At 45.3% G+C, this 19,699-nt stretch overlaps 1 protein-coding gene across 1 annotated transcript in view; it reads right to left on the reverse strand.

Annotated features, from left to right (window-relative positions):
- Nucleotides 1–19,422, reverse strand: part of PDIA3 (protein disulfide isomerase family A member 3) — a 94,185-nt gene extending 74,763 nt beyond the window's left edge. Inside the window, exons 1-3 of the mRNA XM_078683283.1 lie at nt 19,085–19,422; nt 596–674; nt 270–387 (exon numbers count right to left, since the gene is read on the reverse strand). Coding sequence (XP_078539409.1) covers nt 270–387; nt 596–674; nt 19,085–19,236 — 349 coding nt within the window. The 5' untranslated portion in view covers nt 19,237–19,422. The remainder of the gene's footprint in view (nt 1–269; nt 388–595; nt 675–19,084) is intronic.
- Between the last annotated feature and the right edge of the window lie 277 nt (nt 19,423–19,699).

Raw genomic sequence — 19,699 nt, forward strand, 5'->3', positions numbered from 1 at the left:
AGACACATCCGATTTGGTTGTAGAAAGTGTACATGGCAAACATTTTTTAAAAATCTACATTTTTGTGTTCAGTAATTACTTAGCCCAAAAATATTTTGGCAAGTCCATCCTAATTTCAGAAGTTCCATTTTTGCCATGTCGGCCACAGGAACAGGAGAACTTGCGTGACACCAACTAACTACATTTTAAGCTGGGATTAAGGAAACTTCATTCTGGAATATTAAGTATGAGCACAAAGAGCCCCCAAAAAAGGTTTCATTGTCACTTACCAGCCGTTCTGGGCCCATCATAAGCACCAGACTCCTCCCCATCACGGAACATTTTTAATGTAGGATAGCCACTGACTCCAAATTTGTTACATATGTTTGAGTTTGCTGTGCAGTCAACCTGATAAAACAGAAAAAAATTCTTAAGACTTAAATAATTTTACGGGGGCCAGACCATCTTAAGTGAATGGTTTAAGCAAGGATTCTATAGCTGGAGCTATCCCGTACTTGGACAATTCAAACTAGCATTTATATATAACGATCCCCACAGTTTTAAAGACATTAGAAGATCTAGATGACTGGATATTGACCAAATATTAAAATCTGACCTTAGCAAGCGATACCGTTCCTTTTAATCTTGTTGCAGCAGACTCATATTCTGGTGCAAGACGTTTGCAGTGACCACACCTGGGAGAAAAAAAAAAAAAAAAAAAAGGATTAATGCATCAATCCCACTACTTCGTTTTACGGAATCGTAATTTACCTTGTACTCATTCACATACAGGATTACTCCGCAACAAACATTGGCAAAGTCAATAGATGAGGCTTGTTTTATGAATATGTGTTTTTGTTGTAATGGCTGTATGCTGTGTGATACGTTTGCATGAATAGAAAACCCAGACTGTCCCAAAGAGCTGAATTGTGAGAAATTAGGTTATTTGTCTGGGGGCGGGGGGAGAGCACACCTCAAGTAATATTCACAATCCTTGTTAGGGTGAACCACTAAAGTTGCTAAAATATCCTGAGCTGAACCCCCTCATAGCTATGGCAGAGAAAGGCTTAACTTGGAGGCAAAGTGCAAAGAAAATGACACCATAATGACAGAAATTCAACAAGGGGAACCCAATGTAGGAAAGTGGATTATGTGGTGTGGATGTGAGACCTTCCCATGTAATGTCAATATTTTTTAGATCCAGTTAGGTTTCTTTAATAAAGCCTCTAGATCAGTCCTGGGTAGCTGTGGCACAGAGCAGTCAGGCTTAATCAAAGAAAAAAAAGTGTTAAAATACCAAAACAGGTAACTAAGAAACAAACAAATCAGACATCAATTTATACAAAGTGAGTGTATTGTATTTTAAGCATTGGGGGTTGTGAAGGTGGCTCAAGATTCCCAGCTAACGTCTCTGGCTGATTTGGTGGGATGGGTGGATACATGGAGGGCTCACCACACCAGGGAGGTGGGTTTTACCTTCTACACCCCAGTGCATGAATACTTCTCCAGGCTTGATTAGGTTTCTTCCACAGAGCGATGTGCACAGAGTATCTGAGGCCTCTATCCTGCCCAGAGGACTCTCGGATCACTACTCGATAGCCATCTAACTCCTGGTTGGTCTGTCCCGATCCCCATTCCGAAGAAGGCTTTTCCCATGGTATCTATAAGATCAGTCTTATCAAACCCATATCCATTAGGCTTTAAATTAATACTTTTCTCTGAATGATGCAACGGCCCCCATTGTAGATACGCTACGGGAGGCTATGAAGCACACTATTAGAGGGGTTATCAGTTTCTATGCTGCGGAGCACCGGTGATGCTGACAACTTAATTTAATTGGAAGCCCACATTCTTGAGCTGGAGAAACAGGGACAAGAGGGTGGAGGGACTATGGCGTTTCGGTAATTGGGTCTTACCCAGCAGCAATACCATGGGGAACTGATGGAGGAGGCACATGTGTATGGCTGGCCATGCAAAGTAGAATCTACCAATGGGGTGACAAGTCAGGGAGGCTCCTACATAGACTGTGCCGACAGGTAGCAATGCCAGCCCAACTCCCTGGGGTCTGTGATATGAACGGCACCCTGCTCACTGATCCAGCAGCTTCGCCAATTTCTATCAGACCCCATGTACTCCCGAAAGAGGTGTTGGGTGCCTCTCAGATTGAGCATTTCTTTAAAGATATGCCCCCAAAGGTTCTGTCAGTAGGAGCATCGTAGTCCTTGGAGGCCCTTCTAACGCTGGAGGAATTGGCGACGGCACTCCTGGAGATGCGGCCTGGAAAGGCGCAGAGTCGAAACAGATTCCCAACCGAGTGTTATAAGGCGTACGTATCCCAGCTAGGCACACAATACCTAGCAATTGTTCAAGCGGCATTCCAGGCTGCTCGCCTGCTCCCGGAACAGAGACATACTGAAACAGTTGTCTTCTTCAAACCAGTACACCCCCCAGAATGTCAAGCCTCATAGCGTCAGATATCCCATTTTAACGTAGAAGCGAAGTTGCTGGCTAAAGCCCTTGCTTATCGACTGCAGCCCCACTTATCAGACATGGTACACCTAGCTCAAGCAGGCTTCATGCCCCGCCGGGCAACACGCAACATCAGACTGGACCATAATGCTATCGCTGTTGTCATTCATTTAAACCATCCGGCCAGCTGTTAGACATCAAGAAGGTGCTTTATTCGGTCAGTTGGATAATCTCTTCATACTTTTAAAAATACCTGAATTTTGGCCCTCGCTTCCTGACATACATTAGATTGCTTTATACTTATTTGGCGTCAGCAGTGTCTCTTCCTCACTGGACACAGTGCTCAACAGGTTTGCCCTCATCTCTTGTTTGCACTTGCCATATAGCCGTTGGCCACATGGGTTCTTATAGATCCCTTGATCCACGGCTTTGAATTTACTACAAATCTGTCCGACTGCATTGCCTTATATGCAGATGTCATATTCTTTTTTACGGATACCCATAGACCAGGTCCCAGAATTCCAGGTCCCAGAGTCGACATGGCACACATCCCTGTGTATATGAAAAATGAAGGGCGTGGGGAGCACTCCGGTATTTTTGATACAATTATTCTTGTTTGTCTAATGGTGCAGCGATTAATCAGGGTAGTCAATCCTGTGTCATATAAGGTAGTTATGATGGGTTTTTGGACCCACCTAATCGTGCACTGTTCACTTGGTGCTCCGCACCTTAATCATTCATAACACATTTTTGTTGTGCTACTATTTATCTTTTTATTCTTATTTTCAATTTCCAGGGCACTGTAAGTGCAGTGATGCCATTTAAGAGTACATGGTGCTGGGAGGTTGTCATTACGAACTCCACAGCACCATAGTGGCTACACTGAAGACTGACAAGTTTGGTACCAAACACGAACCTACAATCCACGCCTGCGCTGAGTGTCTGCAGAGGCTGCTACACCGCAGACATGTTGCTGGACCCCTGGGTGGAGAACCCCCCGCTCTCCTGGGCCTGCAACAATGCACATCCTGTGGGAGGTGATAGGTCTCCTCCCCCAGGATGGACAGGGGGAAGCTTCAAAGGCATACCGTCTCAGTGTTTCTCCAGACCATTTGCTGTACCCAGCAACTGGCCCCCACCTGTTCTACCCCCACTCTGGCGGGAAGACTGGCGGGAAAAACTACATCAGGAAGGAGGGTGAGCCAACCTTTGCCAACTCCACCCCTGAGGTGGAGGAGGCGAGGAAGCACGACCCCGGGCTCCGGCCATATTGTAATCAGGGAGCCCTACCCAATCCCAGTTAGGCTCCTGCCCTCCTCCCCCAGGAGAGGAGCAGGCTAGGGGGTGTCCTCGCCCCAGGACAGGGACCCAATGGTCCCTGCCCTTGCCCTACCTGTAACGTCCCTAAATTTAATATTTAGGGGCTCCCTGAACCTTCCTTCCTCAGATCCCGGTATCAAAAGAAGAAAGAAGATCAAGAAGAAGATCCGAAGCGCAGCTGCTAACAACAGGACAACAACCACTGACTTGGCCCCAGCCCTACCAGCCTGTTGATCGTGGAACCTGCTCCTGCCTAATCCCAGCAACCTCCGTGGACAGCAACCTTGGGACACCCAGAGGACCTGCCTGCCTTGACCCTCTCGATGATTGGGACTCCCATCAGCAGAGGTTCTGCTGCAACAACCCACCTGGTGCTCACCAGGAAGCTCCGAACCAGTCCTCTCTGCACCAGCCGAGCCCGGGTCGGGCCAACCCGAACCAAGACCATGAGGACGTCCCCCCGGCGACTGGGACCTGAAGTCCAGTGCCCAAAGACACTCCTCGACGAACCAGCCGACGCCTGCAGACTCAGAACCAGGGGCCACCCGAACAGCGGCCAGCCGAGGGTAAGCTTTTCCGACCCCCAAAGAGACCCCTGCACCCGGCGCCCCGCAGCCCCCTGTGCCTCCCTTTGGGGTACCTACCTGTGCTCCAAGATCCCAACTTACCTCTCGAAGTGCTGGTCACCCCTGGAGAGTCACCGTCCCCGAGCCTGCAGCCTTTGTTCCCTTTTCAAGATCCTCATTGGATAACATTGAGCACCGGACGACTCAAAAGCACACTGCACCCAGCCGCCCGAATGCCGCTGGCTGTGACCTCTGTCCTATCTTACTTACCCCTTGCCTTGAGCAAGTGACCAGGAGCCCAGCTCGCCAGAAGCCCCCAACCGAAAGCCCCTTTCCCTCATTGGATAACATTGGGCCTGCCTACCTCTGCACCCGGCCGCCCCTGCGCCGCTGGGACTGAACTAACTGTACTCACCTGACCCTGGGGGACCCCTGAGTCTACGCCCAGAACCCTAACTTCATCAACCAAGTACTCACCTGGAAACCGGTAATTCACTTACCTGCCATTGGATAATATTGACCCATTTTGACTCGAAAATTTTGTAAGTGTGAAGTTTTGAAAACTGAAAATACTCCCATAAAATCAGCCAAAGTCCAAATTCGAAAATACTCACCTGTGATCAGAAGAGAAGCCAGTACTGTACCTTTTAGCCCGGTACTGAACCACAAAAGTAATCCCTAGTGGGTTTACTAGTAACCTGTATTTTCTCCATAGGAACCCAATGTCTGCTTTTCTATGAAATTTCTTCTAAGTGTCTACTTTGGAAAACTGCAAATATTCTTTAGAAATCGTACAAAATACTGAAACGCAATTACCCAACTGTTTTGAGTTAAGTACCCAGTGCTGGCCCTAGGAGACTAGTGCTGGGTTACAAAAAAAACACGATCGAACTTTACCTGTAACCTGAATTTCCTCCCCGTTGAATAACATTGTCAGAATTACCTTGAAAAGTTTCTAAGTGTGAACTTAAACCGCTTTATATTCAGGAAAATTCATCACAGTAACTAAAACGTTTTTGCTAATCTGGTTTCAGCTTAGAGCCCAGGACTGAATCTAAGATCCAGTCCTGGAACTACCAAAGTAATCCTTAAAGTAATCAACTGTACCTTCCTATGAAAAACCCATTGAGCTCAATGTTAGAGTGTGTTTCAGAACTGTATTGCTAATTAGCTATCCTGTAATTATTGTGTGTACAGACTCATTGCCCCTCAGCAAAACTATTTACCTGAGAGTACTTGTACCTTGAAAAGTATATTTTTATAACTGTTGGTTCTAAAAATAAAACAACTACATCTGAGGATATAACAATTGGCCTGGAGTTCAGTTCTTGAGTGTGTGAAACCTTTTGCTGACTGAGTGTGTACAACAAATGCTTTACACTGTCCTCTGGTACTGCCTTACTGCTCGAGCAAGCTACCACTTTGTAGAGTAGGGTCAGTTCTGACTTTAACCTCCATTATACCTTTGGGGTTGGTGGACCCTATACACACTGTACTGCCTTATTGTCCAGTATATATAGAGCCACTTTCTCAGTCAGTAAATCCAGTATATGGCCGCTAAGTGGGGATGCGTGGCATTAGCTGATGGGCAAAGGACATGCCACTGACAAACGAAGGTCTGAGATATCTGGGAGTCTTTTTGTCAGATACACAAGAGGTGTCCTGGGTACGTAATCTGGTCCCTACGATACACGGTAAAGATTTGATCTTGGTCGGTAATGCGGCTGTCCCTGTATGGGCGTTCCGCTATAATTAAAATGGTGTCTCTCCCTAGTTTACTTTACCAACTGCAAAACCATCCATACCAGATTCCCCCATCATGGTTCCGACAGGTCAATTCTATTCTAGGCCAATTCCTGTGGGGAAGTGGAGCATCTTGGTGGCACTACGAACAGGCTTTCACTCTACGTATTGTGAGGACATTGCAGCAGCAGGTATTCAATCCTATCATGCAGCTTCCCAGTTTCAGGTGCTCAATGATTGGTGGTATGTTGCAGAGATGACCCATTATGGCCCAATAAACATCTACCTCAACTAATCAATCTTCAGGGTTTGAGGTTTGGATCAGATTGGGATTTCTTCTCTAGGGGACTTTATGAGGAGTTGCGCTCTTTAGTAGTTTCAGGATCTGTAGTAAGGATACTCTATGCCACGTAGTCAATTCTGCAAATTCCTGCATTTCTCCCACACATTTCCGACCTCAAGACCCTCCCCAAATTTAACCACTTTATGGGCAAATTCTGACGGGGGATCTGGGTGATCATAAAATGTCAAAAATATATCAATCGCATGTCATGAATAATGCCTCCACACTTGATGCCCTCAGGGCGGCATTGCAATCTGACCTGGGCCCCATATACAATTATGACTGGGCAGAGGCCATGGAGTACCACAGTGGAGCAGCGGTCTCATCATGCATACGATTAACTCATTTCAAATACTTGCATCGGGCCTACCAGACACGCCACAGGCTTCGGAAGGCTGGGTTGGTGGCTTCTACGACACGCTTGCGCTGTGGCATTGCTGAAGTCAGTTTCCTACAAACTGTATGGAGCTGTACCATCCTAGATAGGTTCTGGAGGGGGGCGATTGCCTGCCTTACGGTGGTCCTGGGGTGGATGCTCCCTAAATTGACCTTGCCACATAACCCAGAAGGGATTGGGAGAGAAATAGATACCAATGCCATCTCCTTTTACTGGGTCTTACACTTGCCAAGTAAGACATAGCCAGATTATGAAGGCCCGAGACGCCGCCACTTGTGGGCAGCTGGATAAGAGGTATGGGGTTGGAGATACCAGTTAAACGAGCCAAAGGATGCTCTAAAACCTTTTACAATTTGGAAGCGATGGGCAGATTGGGGCCTTACCCATGTGCCATCGCTGGCTCAAACCCTTGATGAGGCGGTTCGGTCTCATGGTGGTGATGCATGACATGTTGTATAGTCTGCAAAAAGAACTATTGATGGACAGAATTCACAATAATGTCTTGCATTCAACCCATTATACAGATCCGGGCCTAAAACCATCATTGTTTTGCTCCCCATGCCATTGCAGTTTGAACCCAGCCATATGCAAATCAGTCTTGACCCTGTGCCCATTGGGAACAGTCCAGCCCGAACTGCCAGGCCAGGTCCTCCCTGGACTGGAAACAGGCACCCTAGGACCGGTTTCGAGGTTTTACCCTTCATCAGCCAGGATAGCTTGACTCCAGTGGCATGGAGAGCACGGGACCCACGTCTGGGCATACCCGTCCCACTCGGGGTGACAAATGCAAAAAGAACTTTTGATGGGCAGAATGCAGAACAATGTCTTGCATTCACCTCAGTACATAGATCTAGGCCTAAATCCATTGTTTTTTTGCTCCCCATGCCATTCCAGTTTGAACCCAGCCACATGCAAATCAGTCTTGACCCTGTGCCCATTGGGAACAGTCCAGCCTGAACTGCCAGGCCATGAGGCACAAGGTCAAGACTGATTGCATATGGCCAGGTCTAAACTGGGGTGGCATGGTGAGCAAAAGATTGATTGATTTAATCCATATCTCGACTGGGGGTGAATGTTTTGATTTGTTCTGCATTTCGTCCATCAACTGTTTTTTTTTTGTTTAATGTTGTATATATCTCGACTGGGGGTGAATGTTTTGATTTGTTCTGCATTTCGTCCATCAACTGTTTTTTTTTTGTTTAATGTTGTATAGTCTGGCATTCGGGTGTGGGGGCTGCCGCCAGGGATTGAAGCAAAATGATTCCGATAAGGTATTATGTTCAACTGTTTTGCTCTTATATTGTTAAAATTGTGCTGATACATGGCAATGTATTTGTATGTAAATGTGGTCCCCTTGGGGCTTGCTGTGGCATGAATCTTAACAAAATATGTTGTGACTGAAAAAAGAAAACATTATATACATGTTTTGCTTTCTTTGAAAGGAATTGCCCAGAAACAAGACTACTAAGAGTAAACGGGCTAGCTTTCCCATGAAGAAAGAGGAAGTGCTTTTCCTTGTAGTGTTGTAAGAAAGTGCCTCTTTGTATGGTCAACCCCCAAAATCTTTGGAACAAGGCTGCTTGATTTTTTTAATCTAAATGCACCGGGTCATGGTGACCAGGTCCCAGTGCATGTGCTTTGACCCGTCAAAAGTGTATGTATGTTTGGCTGATCCCAGATTGGCAGATTTACCTTACTTCTACAAGTCCATAAATTTAATGGTACAAAGTGTACTCAGGGCTAGTAAGTTAAAAGGTCACGATTGGACTCCAGCACTCACTGTGTCACAACTTAATCCTACAAACTCTCTCTGCGTTTGGCCTGGAGGAAATTGTTCCTGAACCAACCCATCAAGCAGGACACACGCTAGACGGGATTTTTACAAACAATTCCAACCTAGTCTATATAAACACTATCCAGGTAACCTGAACCGATCACAAAGCAATATTCTTTGACTTGCTACTTCCAAAACACAGCGAAAAACAACACCTACCACCAGTCAAGAAACTGGTGAAATGTGAAAGAGGACCATTTAATTAACAGATTAGGGTAGAGATGGGAAGTGACGCAGAGACCGCAGCCGAACAATATAGTAAATGACTAGAGACAGCTGCAACCAAGTTGCACCTATCAAAATGATAAGACACAAAAGCCAAATTCCATCAGCCCCTTGGTTTCCAAGAATTAAGAAAACGTAAGCAAGACTGTGGAAAACAGGAAAGAAAATGGAGTCTCATAAGGAGAAAGAAAAAGAATACAAACAGTTAACAGCAGTATACAGGGACAGGATAGCAAAAGCCAAAATAGCTTATTTCAACAATATGATTGAAAGCGCTTAAGACTCAACCAAAGAGCTTTTTTGCATCAAAACACCACAAATACAAATGCCAATCAGCCCTTCTGTAACGCGCTAGCAGATTTCTTCTTCGAAAAAGTAGAAAAAATTCACAAAAACTTTCCAGACGACCAAGCATAGCACCAACACTTGGAACACACGGAGATTATGATATTAATTTAACCAAGCCTCTGATTAAATGTAGTCCACCGTAAACATAATACATTATAAAGTTACTAAAAAGTGCCACCTCATGATCGCCAAAGGATCCATGTCCACATAATATAATAAAATTAGCAGCGGAAACCACTGCACCCAAACTAACGTCTATGTTCCAAAATATGTGAGCCTGTAATGTTTCCTAAAATCTGGAAAAAAAGCAGTTGTAATCCCGCTCTTAAAAAAAGCTTCCCTTGATCAAAAGGATCCAAGCAATTACAGACCAATCTTCCACTACCTATGAAAATAGCAGAAAAGTTCTTGAACTAACAATTGGTCTCCTATGTTGAGACAAATAAACTCTTAGAAAATACAGTTTGACTTCCGGACAGGCCACAGCACAGAGACAGCATTGCTCAAGGAAACTGAAGAGATCAGGCAGGTTTTAGATCTGGGAAAATGAGCTGCCCTTATCTTGCTAGATCTCTCAGAGGCTTATGACACAGTCCACCATTACCTACTACTTAACCGCCTAAAGACATGTGGAATCACAGGACAGGTATGGAGCCTGCTAAAATCTTACTTAGCAGATCGAGAACAAGTAGTGAAATTAGAAAACTTCACCTCACTCTTTCTCCCTGCCTTGTGGAGTTCCACATGGATCCTCACTGAGCCCCACCCTTTTTAGGTCGAGCAGACTACTCTCAATGCGTGAGCATTGAGAGTCTGCTACAGACCTAATGTGGCCCGTATTCAGGAGAGTGGACACGACTCAGACGAGCGCTTTTGCAGTCTCAGTTTTGACCGCGGGAGCGCGCGTCTGAGCCGCGCTTGCGCAGACGAACTCCCAGCCCCTGCACACACACACAGACACAGACAGCCCCCACCCCTCTGCACGCACACACAGACGCTGCCGCCTCCCAACCCCCTGCACACACACAGACACGCACGCATACACACGCCACCCCCCTTACAACTAGAGCTTACTCACCGCATCGCCGCCACTCCGTCCTGACTTCTGCAGCCACCGCGGGGCATCAACTCCGTGGGCGCGGGCTTTGAGGAAAACGGAAGTCCCGCCCCAAGACAGGCGTGACGCTCCCGAACTTCCGTTTTCAGGATGCGCATGCTCGTTGCTTTTTTAGAAGCCTGTTTAGCGAGCGCAGCTCATCCGTCGTGCTGTCCCTTTAAAGCACAGGGCGTGCGCACGCGCAGTGATCCAATGCGATAGGAGAGGGAGGCGTCCTGGTATAGTTCACGTTCGACGCTCTCAGACTCTGTTCTGTGCGTATGACGTCGCCAGGATCGTTGTTGTCATGTGTATGGACATCTCTGTCCAGCGCTCACTCTTCAGTTGTCGGAAGTACTTAATCTGTACCTAAACAGCTGTCAGCGCCGAGCCTTGACAAGCCATGGAGAAGAAGAGCTTGGGCCTTCCTCTGGCGCCGGAGAGTTTGTGTTTTGACAAGGATGCGTTCATGAAGGTCTGTATAGTAATGGAAGAGAAGCGACAGTGTGTACATGGATGTCTGCGTAGAACCACAAGTTCCAGAATGCAGCCAAATATATTGAGGGCTCACTAATGTAAACTGGTTCAGCATGTTCCTTCAAACTGGCTGCGTCTAGAGAAGGGGAATCAGGGTACTGGACAAGCTGCTGGGAGGAGCCACAGTTTTCTGTGCACTATTTTTGAGCTGTCACTATAAGGACAGTTACCTGTTACTGACGTGGCACGTCCCATCGTAATCCTAATGCTAAAGAGAAAAGCGCCAACGTGTAATGTTGGCAGAACTATGTGCAATGCCGTATTTATTGCGATTACTATCGCCTGCGTTTTGTATTGGCTGGGAAGGAGGGGGTAAGCAAATTTAGATGCTTGCAAAATGGGGAGAAAGTTGTATGTGGGATGCATGCGAAAGAATCGATTTTCTTGTCTATTACCGATGCAGATGACTCGTGGAACAGTACCTGTATTACATTATTTCAGCTTTAAGAGGAGAGAACACTACAGGAGAGCAGTAAAGGGGGAACTGATTCCCATATCTTTATGTGGAGACGGGGTTCGAACCAAAATCGGTGTATTTTTTTATGGCGAGGAATTTAATGAGAGTAAGCATGTTGATTTGGTAACCGAGCAAGTCTTCTTGTCTCCCCCCCCCTCCCGCACAGAGTTGTTGGCAAGTGAAATCGTTCGATACTACAGTGCATGTTATCCCCTAGTTCCATCAATTTTATCTCTGAGATTTTTGAGCAGGGCATTGGAAGTGGATTATTTGAGAATTTGCAGTTTCTAACTTTCTTTAGAGTGGCCTGTGTACTTTTGTGAGTACTGTATTCAGGCATAAACATATATGAAAGTATTATTCAGTGCAAACTACTACTCATTTCATTGACTTTGCGTGCATGAAAGATTGTGCGACCAAGCAGGTATTGCCACCTCCATGATCTCAGAAGCCTGATTAACCGACTCACCTTTAATTGAACTTGAACGGGTGGGGGGGGTTGCATTTTTAGATATTTTCTTTTTCACCCACTCTTCCTATTACGTTCTGGCCACTTCCTTGTTTGTGCCTGAGAGTCTAAACGTGCATATAACTTGATAAAGGTCTTATTAGCACGGTAGTGGCATTGGACTTCACTGCAGTAATGTTTGCTAACATTATTCAACATAAACAAATACACATTTGTATATTACCCAACCTATTCACTCTGAGAGATGTGGTGCAAGCTGGGTACCCGTGGGGAAGGAACATATTTGATTATATTACACCAGATTTGAGGTAACCTCACAGGGCTCTTTAACACACATCATGGACTTTGAACTGAGTTTCTTAGTATATATGGTCTGGCTACTCACTATATAGCTTCTAATCTGGATCTCTTGGGCAGTCCTAAAAGCTTGTGCAGTTATAACGTACTATCTTTTCTTTAGGAAGAAAAACTGCTTTGAAAGTGAGGTTTCCTTGTGTTTGGACATACTTAAATTCCTACTTCTTTATTAACCACTGGCTATATCACCCCCCTGATGACCCGGCATACGATCTCGACAGGTTTCAAAATGATCACTCCGGTTACCTAGGGGCCTTATACTCCAGTGATAGGAAGAATAAAAGGAAATTCTTTGGACCCACCCAACATACACTAGAAATATGACACATAGCTAATTCTCATCTGGGATGGGCGGGCATCCTCTCTAGAACAACGCCGCTATGATATACACACAAGCTGGGCATGCTGTGTTATCAGCCTGGGTTCGACAAATGGGACCTCATAGGTATCTCAGCAATGAAGGACCTGGTTAAAAAGGGTTCAGTACTTACATTTGGAGACCTTCAGAGCCTATACCTCCTGGCTCAGGGAGAAATAAACAGATATTTGCAAATAAGACACGCATTTCAGGCTGCGTTTTGCACCCTTAAAGACATACCGGAGTCCTCCCCACTGGAGGACCGTTTGCTGGATGGGCCTCTGCTCCCCAAAGCGATATTCCTCACATATAAAAAGTTGAGTAATAACCTGCCAGACACCTTTCCAAAGCTCAGAGTAGAATGGTTTTATTTAGTTGGCTTAATTGTAACTATCCTACGTGACCTGGAATTAGACATTGCAAATACTTGGCATCTTTTCCAATCTCTAGGGTTAACATTTGTATTGACCTTTTATGCTCTGCAATCACAGTCTTATCTCCGGGCCCTCTTAACAAGTAGGAGATGAAAGTAATATGGCTGATGTGCGATCAAATGTCAGCCTGTGCGTGAAGTACCCAACTTAAAGAGAATGAGGAATGAGTTAACATCAGGGTCATTTTGGGAGAGGGTTGTAAAGTTTCTACACCGAAGAAACAATAGCTTAGCGAAGGGGCTAAGCTATTAGCATTGTCAATGTTTAAAAACAAAAACATAAATAAAAGGCATTGCCATCTACAATGCCAATAGCTCTAACTTTAATAATGCGAGACCTATTGCATTGCAAATGCTTGTTATTATTTAGGTCTCTCCTCTAGCAAAACGGATAAGGAATTTTGGTTTTTCACTCACATCCTATGCTGACGACACTCAAATTGTCGTCTCCATAGAGAAAAACGATGGGAGTACTGGAAATAGATTCCAGACCTGCATGATAGCCTTCCATAGCTGGATGGAGTGAAACTACCTTAAGTTAAACTCTGGGGGAGAAAATGGAGGTGCTGCTGTTTGGGCCTGAATTACAGTTTTGGGGCCCTGATGTATGGCCAAACACTATGGGTCCAGTCTACCCCCCAGATAAAGCCCGAAACTTAGGAGTGGTTATAGATTCAAACCTCAACTTCACAAAACAAGTAAAAGCTGCGACTTCCTCACCTTTTAATATCCTCAGAATAATTAAGAAATTCCTACCTTTTATACTGGCCAGCCTGAAAAGGAAACTAGTTACAGCATTAGTCCTCTCCAAAATAGACTATTTAAACTGTTTGCTTCTGATAACTCCAAAATACAACTAGAATATACTCCAGGTACTACAGAATGCTGCAGCAAGACTCCTACTAAGAATCGCTAAACATTGCTCAAAGGCTAAAAGAACTACACTGGCGCCCCATTAAACAATAACCTTTAAGGTACACTGCCTAACTTGTAAGGCAATTCACAACCTGGGCCCAGCCTTTCTGAACCATAGCTTCAGGCAGTATGTTTCAGCTAGGAAACTTTGTTTGGCCTCGGCTAACTTACTGATACAGCCCACATTTAAGAAAACTAGATGGGGTGGAAAGATCACTGATGGAAGCAACCAAAATATGGAACACTCCCCTTAACCATTAAAAATGAACCCAACCTTTTATATTTCAGGAAAGCTGTAAAGACCTAGTTGTTTAAGTCATGGTAACTCGGCCAGCCGTCGTGATCACACCCGCAATCTAAAACAATCAGCGCTTAAGACGCCACTGTGCATTAACGCGCTATATAAATAAAATTAACATAACCACTACAGTGGAGTGGTGTGGCTCACTGGTTAGAGGCGGCAGACCCGAGAGCAGAGAACGGCCTGGGACCAGGGTTCGATTCCCGACGCGGCAGGGTCTTGGACCAGGATCAGCGGACTCGATAATTCTCGCCTCGGTGCCTACTCTAACCAGGGATCACACTCGGCAACTCTGGGCATTAAGCTTGCCTCATCTCCACAACGGCCCCTCACAAACGCCGGGTATGCCTGGTTTCACATTGGAGACTCCCAGGAGGGACTATCTCACAGGGAAAGCCAGGACGGGTTCCCCAGCGGTCTATAGCGCTACGAGGCCTGCGGTGCGGGTAGCAGTGCGCTTTACAAGACACACACACACACAATACAGTGAACAGGTGAAAATATGGCTCTAGGTGTGCCACTGCAGCCTAGTTGGGCAACTTTTAAACTGCCACCCCATATGGCAAACTCAACTTTTTGCCACGTCAAAACATTTCTTTTAACATATAAATGTCAACACTAGGGAAGGCCTTGGTTGCACACATGGCAGGGTGCAAAATATTAAAAAAGGACAGTTTCCTTTTATAATTGACATGTATGGACAGTGAACACTCGAAATTGTTATTTTCACTGTAGCCAGGCTGGTAGTCCCTTTGGCTAGCATGGAGTTACACTAGCCCACGCATTACAGGCCAACTTCATTTCGGGGCGACCAGACATAGTACTCCAAGGCATAAAATTGTTACATTAAATCCAACTTAATGTCCCAAGGTGAGATTAGCGGCTTCTAAATAACTACAGCAGTTTTCATCAGAGAGCCTGCCGCTCTTCTGCTACGTATGAAGCACACCTAGGAAAGGGGAACCAGGGGACTATTGAAGTGAGAAGGTGTGACCTCCAGCAGAGAAGGCAGGCGTATTAATGCAATTTTTGAGTTGCAATACGCTAAGTCTATGAAACAACAACCCTAACTACGAAAACTACATATGTGTTAGAGTGTGATTGCGTTTTTGACTAATGTATTTGCCTCATTATAATAGAAACCATGTATTCCTTACTTCTGTGTCCCACTCTTGTGTTTTTAAGTTGTATTACTATATATTTATTTATTTATGTGTATCGTTTTTATCAATTAATAATGTATATTGTGTTTTTAATATATGCTTGAATAAATTGTACATTTTCTATGAAGTTATTTTTATATTTTACTCTTTGTTCCTCTTTGAATTTAATGTTGTGTATGCAAGTATAGATCCTATAGAATTTTACCCAAAGGGGAAATCCTGTTTTGACATTTGTCCTTTGATACCCTACCCCTTTGGTCTTTGGGTCCCTCTCTTTTACTAGAGATAAGTACACAGACTGACATCTCCTCCAGAGAGGGAAAACCAGTTACAGAATAGGTTTTCGGGGGAGGGGGGTAAGGCTAATTATACTGGACACATCTCCGGGGGTGTGCCCATAGCTCTGACCCAGGGAAGAAGGGCCATAGAATTCTCGATTTGGACAAAGAAGCACTGTGGGATTATTTAGTGCCAACTCCGCAGGAAATTATTTAAGGAGGGTCGCTTCGTGGAAATTGTAGCTAGGAACGCTCCCACCCACAACTTCAAAATTGGTATAAAAGTGTCATCCCTGGCTTCAGGTGTTTGAACACTGCTTGACCCAGAAATCACAGAACGAATGCACCTTCTAAAACTATAAACCTCCGTAAGAAGGCAACAACGGACTTACAAAAGAGAATAGGCTGCTCCAACTGTCAACTTCATGGCGAGAGACCCCAAGAGCTGGACCTGCTCCCACTTGTGCCAAGGACCAGTGACTGGACTCCAAGGGTTAGTTGGCTAGCATCCTGTTAAGCTTCAGGGACATAATATCTAAAGAAGCCTTCACCTGACAAGTGCCCAGCTGACCAGTAGCTTCTGGTTTAGCTCTGGAATCAACTGGTGTAGCCTGTGAGACAGAGGTGCCTCAAGTCTTAGGCCCATGTCTGGTGCTAGAGTGTGCTATTTCTCTCCACAGAACTGCACCTTGACGTCTTACGGCAAAATGATAATTTTTTGTGCACAGAGTCCAAAGCTCATAGACTACCGACAATTGCTGGTTCTTGGTTAGCCTCTAGCATCACCAAGAACCAAGGCTTTCACCGAATCACTGGACTTCACCTGTCCGCTGACGTCAAACCAAACACCGGCCCCAAACTGCAGAGGACTTAAACTTTTCTGAATATTTTCCTCATCGACTAAGTGCACCGGTAAATTCTTGACCGGAACAAACCTCGTGCCTGCACAGGAAAACAGTTATATTGCATTCAATCTGAAACTTTGACTTTGCCCCTGAGACTACTGCCAAGAGTGAAAAGCAGTAACTGTGCAAACTAAGACATTTTTGGAGAGAAATGCAATGACTTATAAAAACTTTGCAAAAATCTAACTCGGGTTCCCTTCATGTAATTTTGGGAGGTTTGGTGTTCATTTAAAGATGTATCTATAGAAGATTTTTTTTTATAAATTGGAGTTGGATTTTTAATGAGTAGTGTTTCTTGCATAACTGTTTTGGTACTGATAAGTGCTTCACAATTTTTCCTTTGTGTCAAGTGTGAACGCGAATTTTCTACAGAAAGATAACAAAAATTATCACGGTCTCTTCGCAACTAATTTGGCCTGTAGATCAAAGGCCGGCACCTGAGGAATGACTGTATGAATTGCCTACGTTCTATCCGTGCAGCACCACTGCCTACAACTCCAAAAATATATAAAAATAGTGTTGGGAGGAAAAGAAAGACTTGGACTGGGATCTGAAAAAACAAATATACCAGGGAACCACATGACACTTCAATGTGGCAACATCGAACGCAGGCCATGGACAAATGAAGCATCGCTGTCCACGTGTGACCGCTTCAATAACTGGCCGTCAATTATAGAAAATGAACGTTTGTGTTAACTAATGAATACTGCTGCTTTTCAGTTTATTGGCAATGACGAAAAAATACGTTCCGTGCGCCTTAGCACATACTATGTGCATCAAAACCTAAATCGGTACCTTTTAAAAAGCCAATCACACGGAGCCACAAAACATCTGGCAGCCAATGAGAAACAGACACCACCCACACTTACACCTCACCCAGCATTCCAATCCATTTAATTAGCAACACGGAAAGGGATGGGAGGTTGGTTCTTGCGAGCAACTTAAACTACAAACTGACAAAAGCACATGACTCAAGAATCTACTACAAATAGCATGCCTCAATAAAAACGTGGCATAATTTCAAAGGAGACAGGCCTCGGTGTGGTGCAATAACTGACGGTAGAAATGAAAGTCGACTTGTTCCGGTATGCAACGTACCCTTTGGATACTGATGTACGGTTGCTTCATTGCAGTTGAGAAATCAAGAAGCTCGTGCTTTAGACATGACTTGCTGAAATAATAAACTGTAACACTCAAACACTAGGAATTAAACACGCCAAGAAAGTGTTAAACAAGGAAAGTGTTAACTCCTGTCAGTTTTTAATCAGCGGCCGCACGTCATCTAGAGCAAAGCCCGATTTCAGGAAATTCAGAAAATGGCCTGGTCCGAATAGTAGTAAAAGCGCAATAAGGATCGGTCCACTTGCAACAAAAGGCCTTCCAACGACATGAATAAATAAAAGCACTTCAATTTAAGCGCTCCGTTTGTTCCACAGCTGAATGCTATGCTGAAGAGAATAGTCTACAACTAAATAAACATACATCTGAGCACATAATGCAATGTTGCAGGATGATTTCTATTGACTGTCGCCGATTCAGTTTTGTGGGTCCCCTGCATAGAAGAAGCACCCAAGGCGAAACCCAACAGCAAGATTATGGCTAATGGGCACTTTGGCTTAGGGTGAAATGTACTGCTTGAGCCTCACTTGGCATAGCCTATCCGCGACTACATTATGCGGCCTTGTTGCAAGGGCAAGCGGGCTTTCTGTAGTTCTTAGCGGTCAAGACAAGACATAGAACTCTTCCTCTACACGATCCTCTCCTTTAAACCACGCTGCTCACCCCATCCTCGTATTTCACGCGTCCCTTACATGAGCCCTTACCATACGCTTTTTAGTAACTTTTAATGCAAGCCCGCCTTTGCCCCATATTGAAGGTTCTTCTCCAGTACCACAGAATACCCATATCTCTCTGCGGGTCCCATCACTCTGGGCTCTTCCATGCCCATTCAGTTGAAGCTCCTGTAGTTCTCGGCGTTAATACTACATGCCCCAGTTGCATCGCAAATCCACTCCATGTGACAGACTGACTAAATCAAGCTTCCTAGGCAGGGCCACCGCATCCCTGCTGAAACGTTCACGTTCATATGTGCTTTATAAGTTGTTATAGATATGGTTAGCGACCTTACAAACATTGTCATGCACTTTTTTCATCATACATGTACTATATTATATTGATCCATGTACACATGGATCAATATAAAAATAAGTGCCGTTTCTCTGCCCATCACTGGAGCGACACCGTCATGCTCGTCTGAAGGGTGCCACTCGCTTCACATCATTGGGCTTTTGACTCTCACATAGAGGCACTTTCGCCCGACGTCTCTTTCGAAAATCCAGGCACTTCAAAGGCTCTTAACTGCACTCCCAGATGAAGTTATTTTCTCCCGCTCACCTGGATTCTCAGATTACTCTACGTCGCTAAATATCCGGTGAACGCCACTGAACTTTGCTTCAAAATTTCGGGTGTGGTGGTGGTTCAGTTGAAGTGTACCTAGCCTACACCTGTCACGAGCTGCTAGGAAGGGGAACCCCCAGACCAGCACCCCCATCTCGACCCTTCACCACCCCCAACACACTGCTCTTCCTCACCAGGGAGCGTAGAATTCCACCAGGATGAGGCTGCGCTGCTTGGTTTCAGACTCGAAGTTGTCATCGGTGAACTCGAGCACGTCAGAAGCTGAGGCGACGCCGAAAAACAACAGGGCGAAGGCAGATGGGAGTAGAAGGGCGAAGCGGGCCATGTTGAACGACTCAGCAGGCTAGGGGGGCGCGGGTCCTGTCACTGCAGCTCCGCCGCTTCCTCAGCTCTGGACTCTGCAGAAGAGGGAAAGCAGCGGCCCGAATTCACCGGAAGTATCAGCACTCACACCCGGACCCAGAGTGTGGCAAGAACGGATTGGCTGCCAGCTAGCCGCGTCACGCTAACCTTAACCAATAGAAATACTCAACGATTTCAAGGATGGCTAGAGTGGATCTGGTGGCACCGTAGGGGTGAAGAGCATCCCTATCAGCCTATACGTGAAAAGCAGAGCATGCGTTGCACAAATCTATTCGACCACGGAGCTGGCCCATTGTAATCGATTGGATGAAGACATAACACGAGACATCGATCTGTTGCACCAATATGCGAAATAGAGTGTGCACAAGACGTTTCTACCTTCCGTTTCAAAGGAGTATCACATATATCTTGGAGCAATAATGTTT

This window comes from Lissotriton helveticus, chromosome 3_1 (assembly GCF_964261635.1).
Source record: "Lissotriton helveticus chromosome 3_1, aLisHel1.1, whole genome shotgun sequence".
NCBI lineage: Eukaryota > Metazoa > Chordata > Amphibia > Caudata > Salamandridae > Lissotriton > Lissotriton helveticus.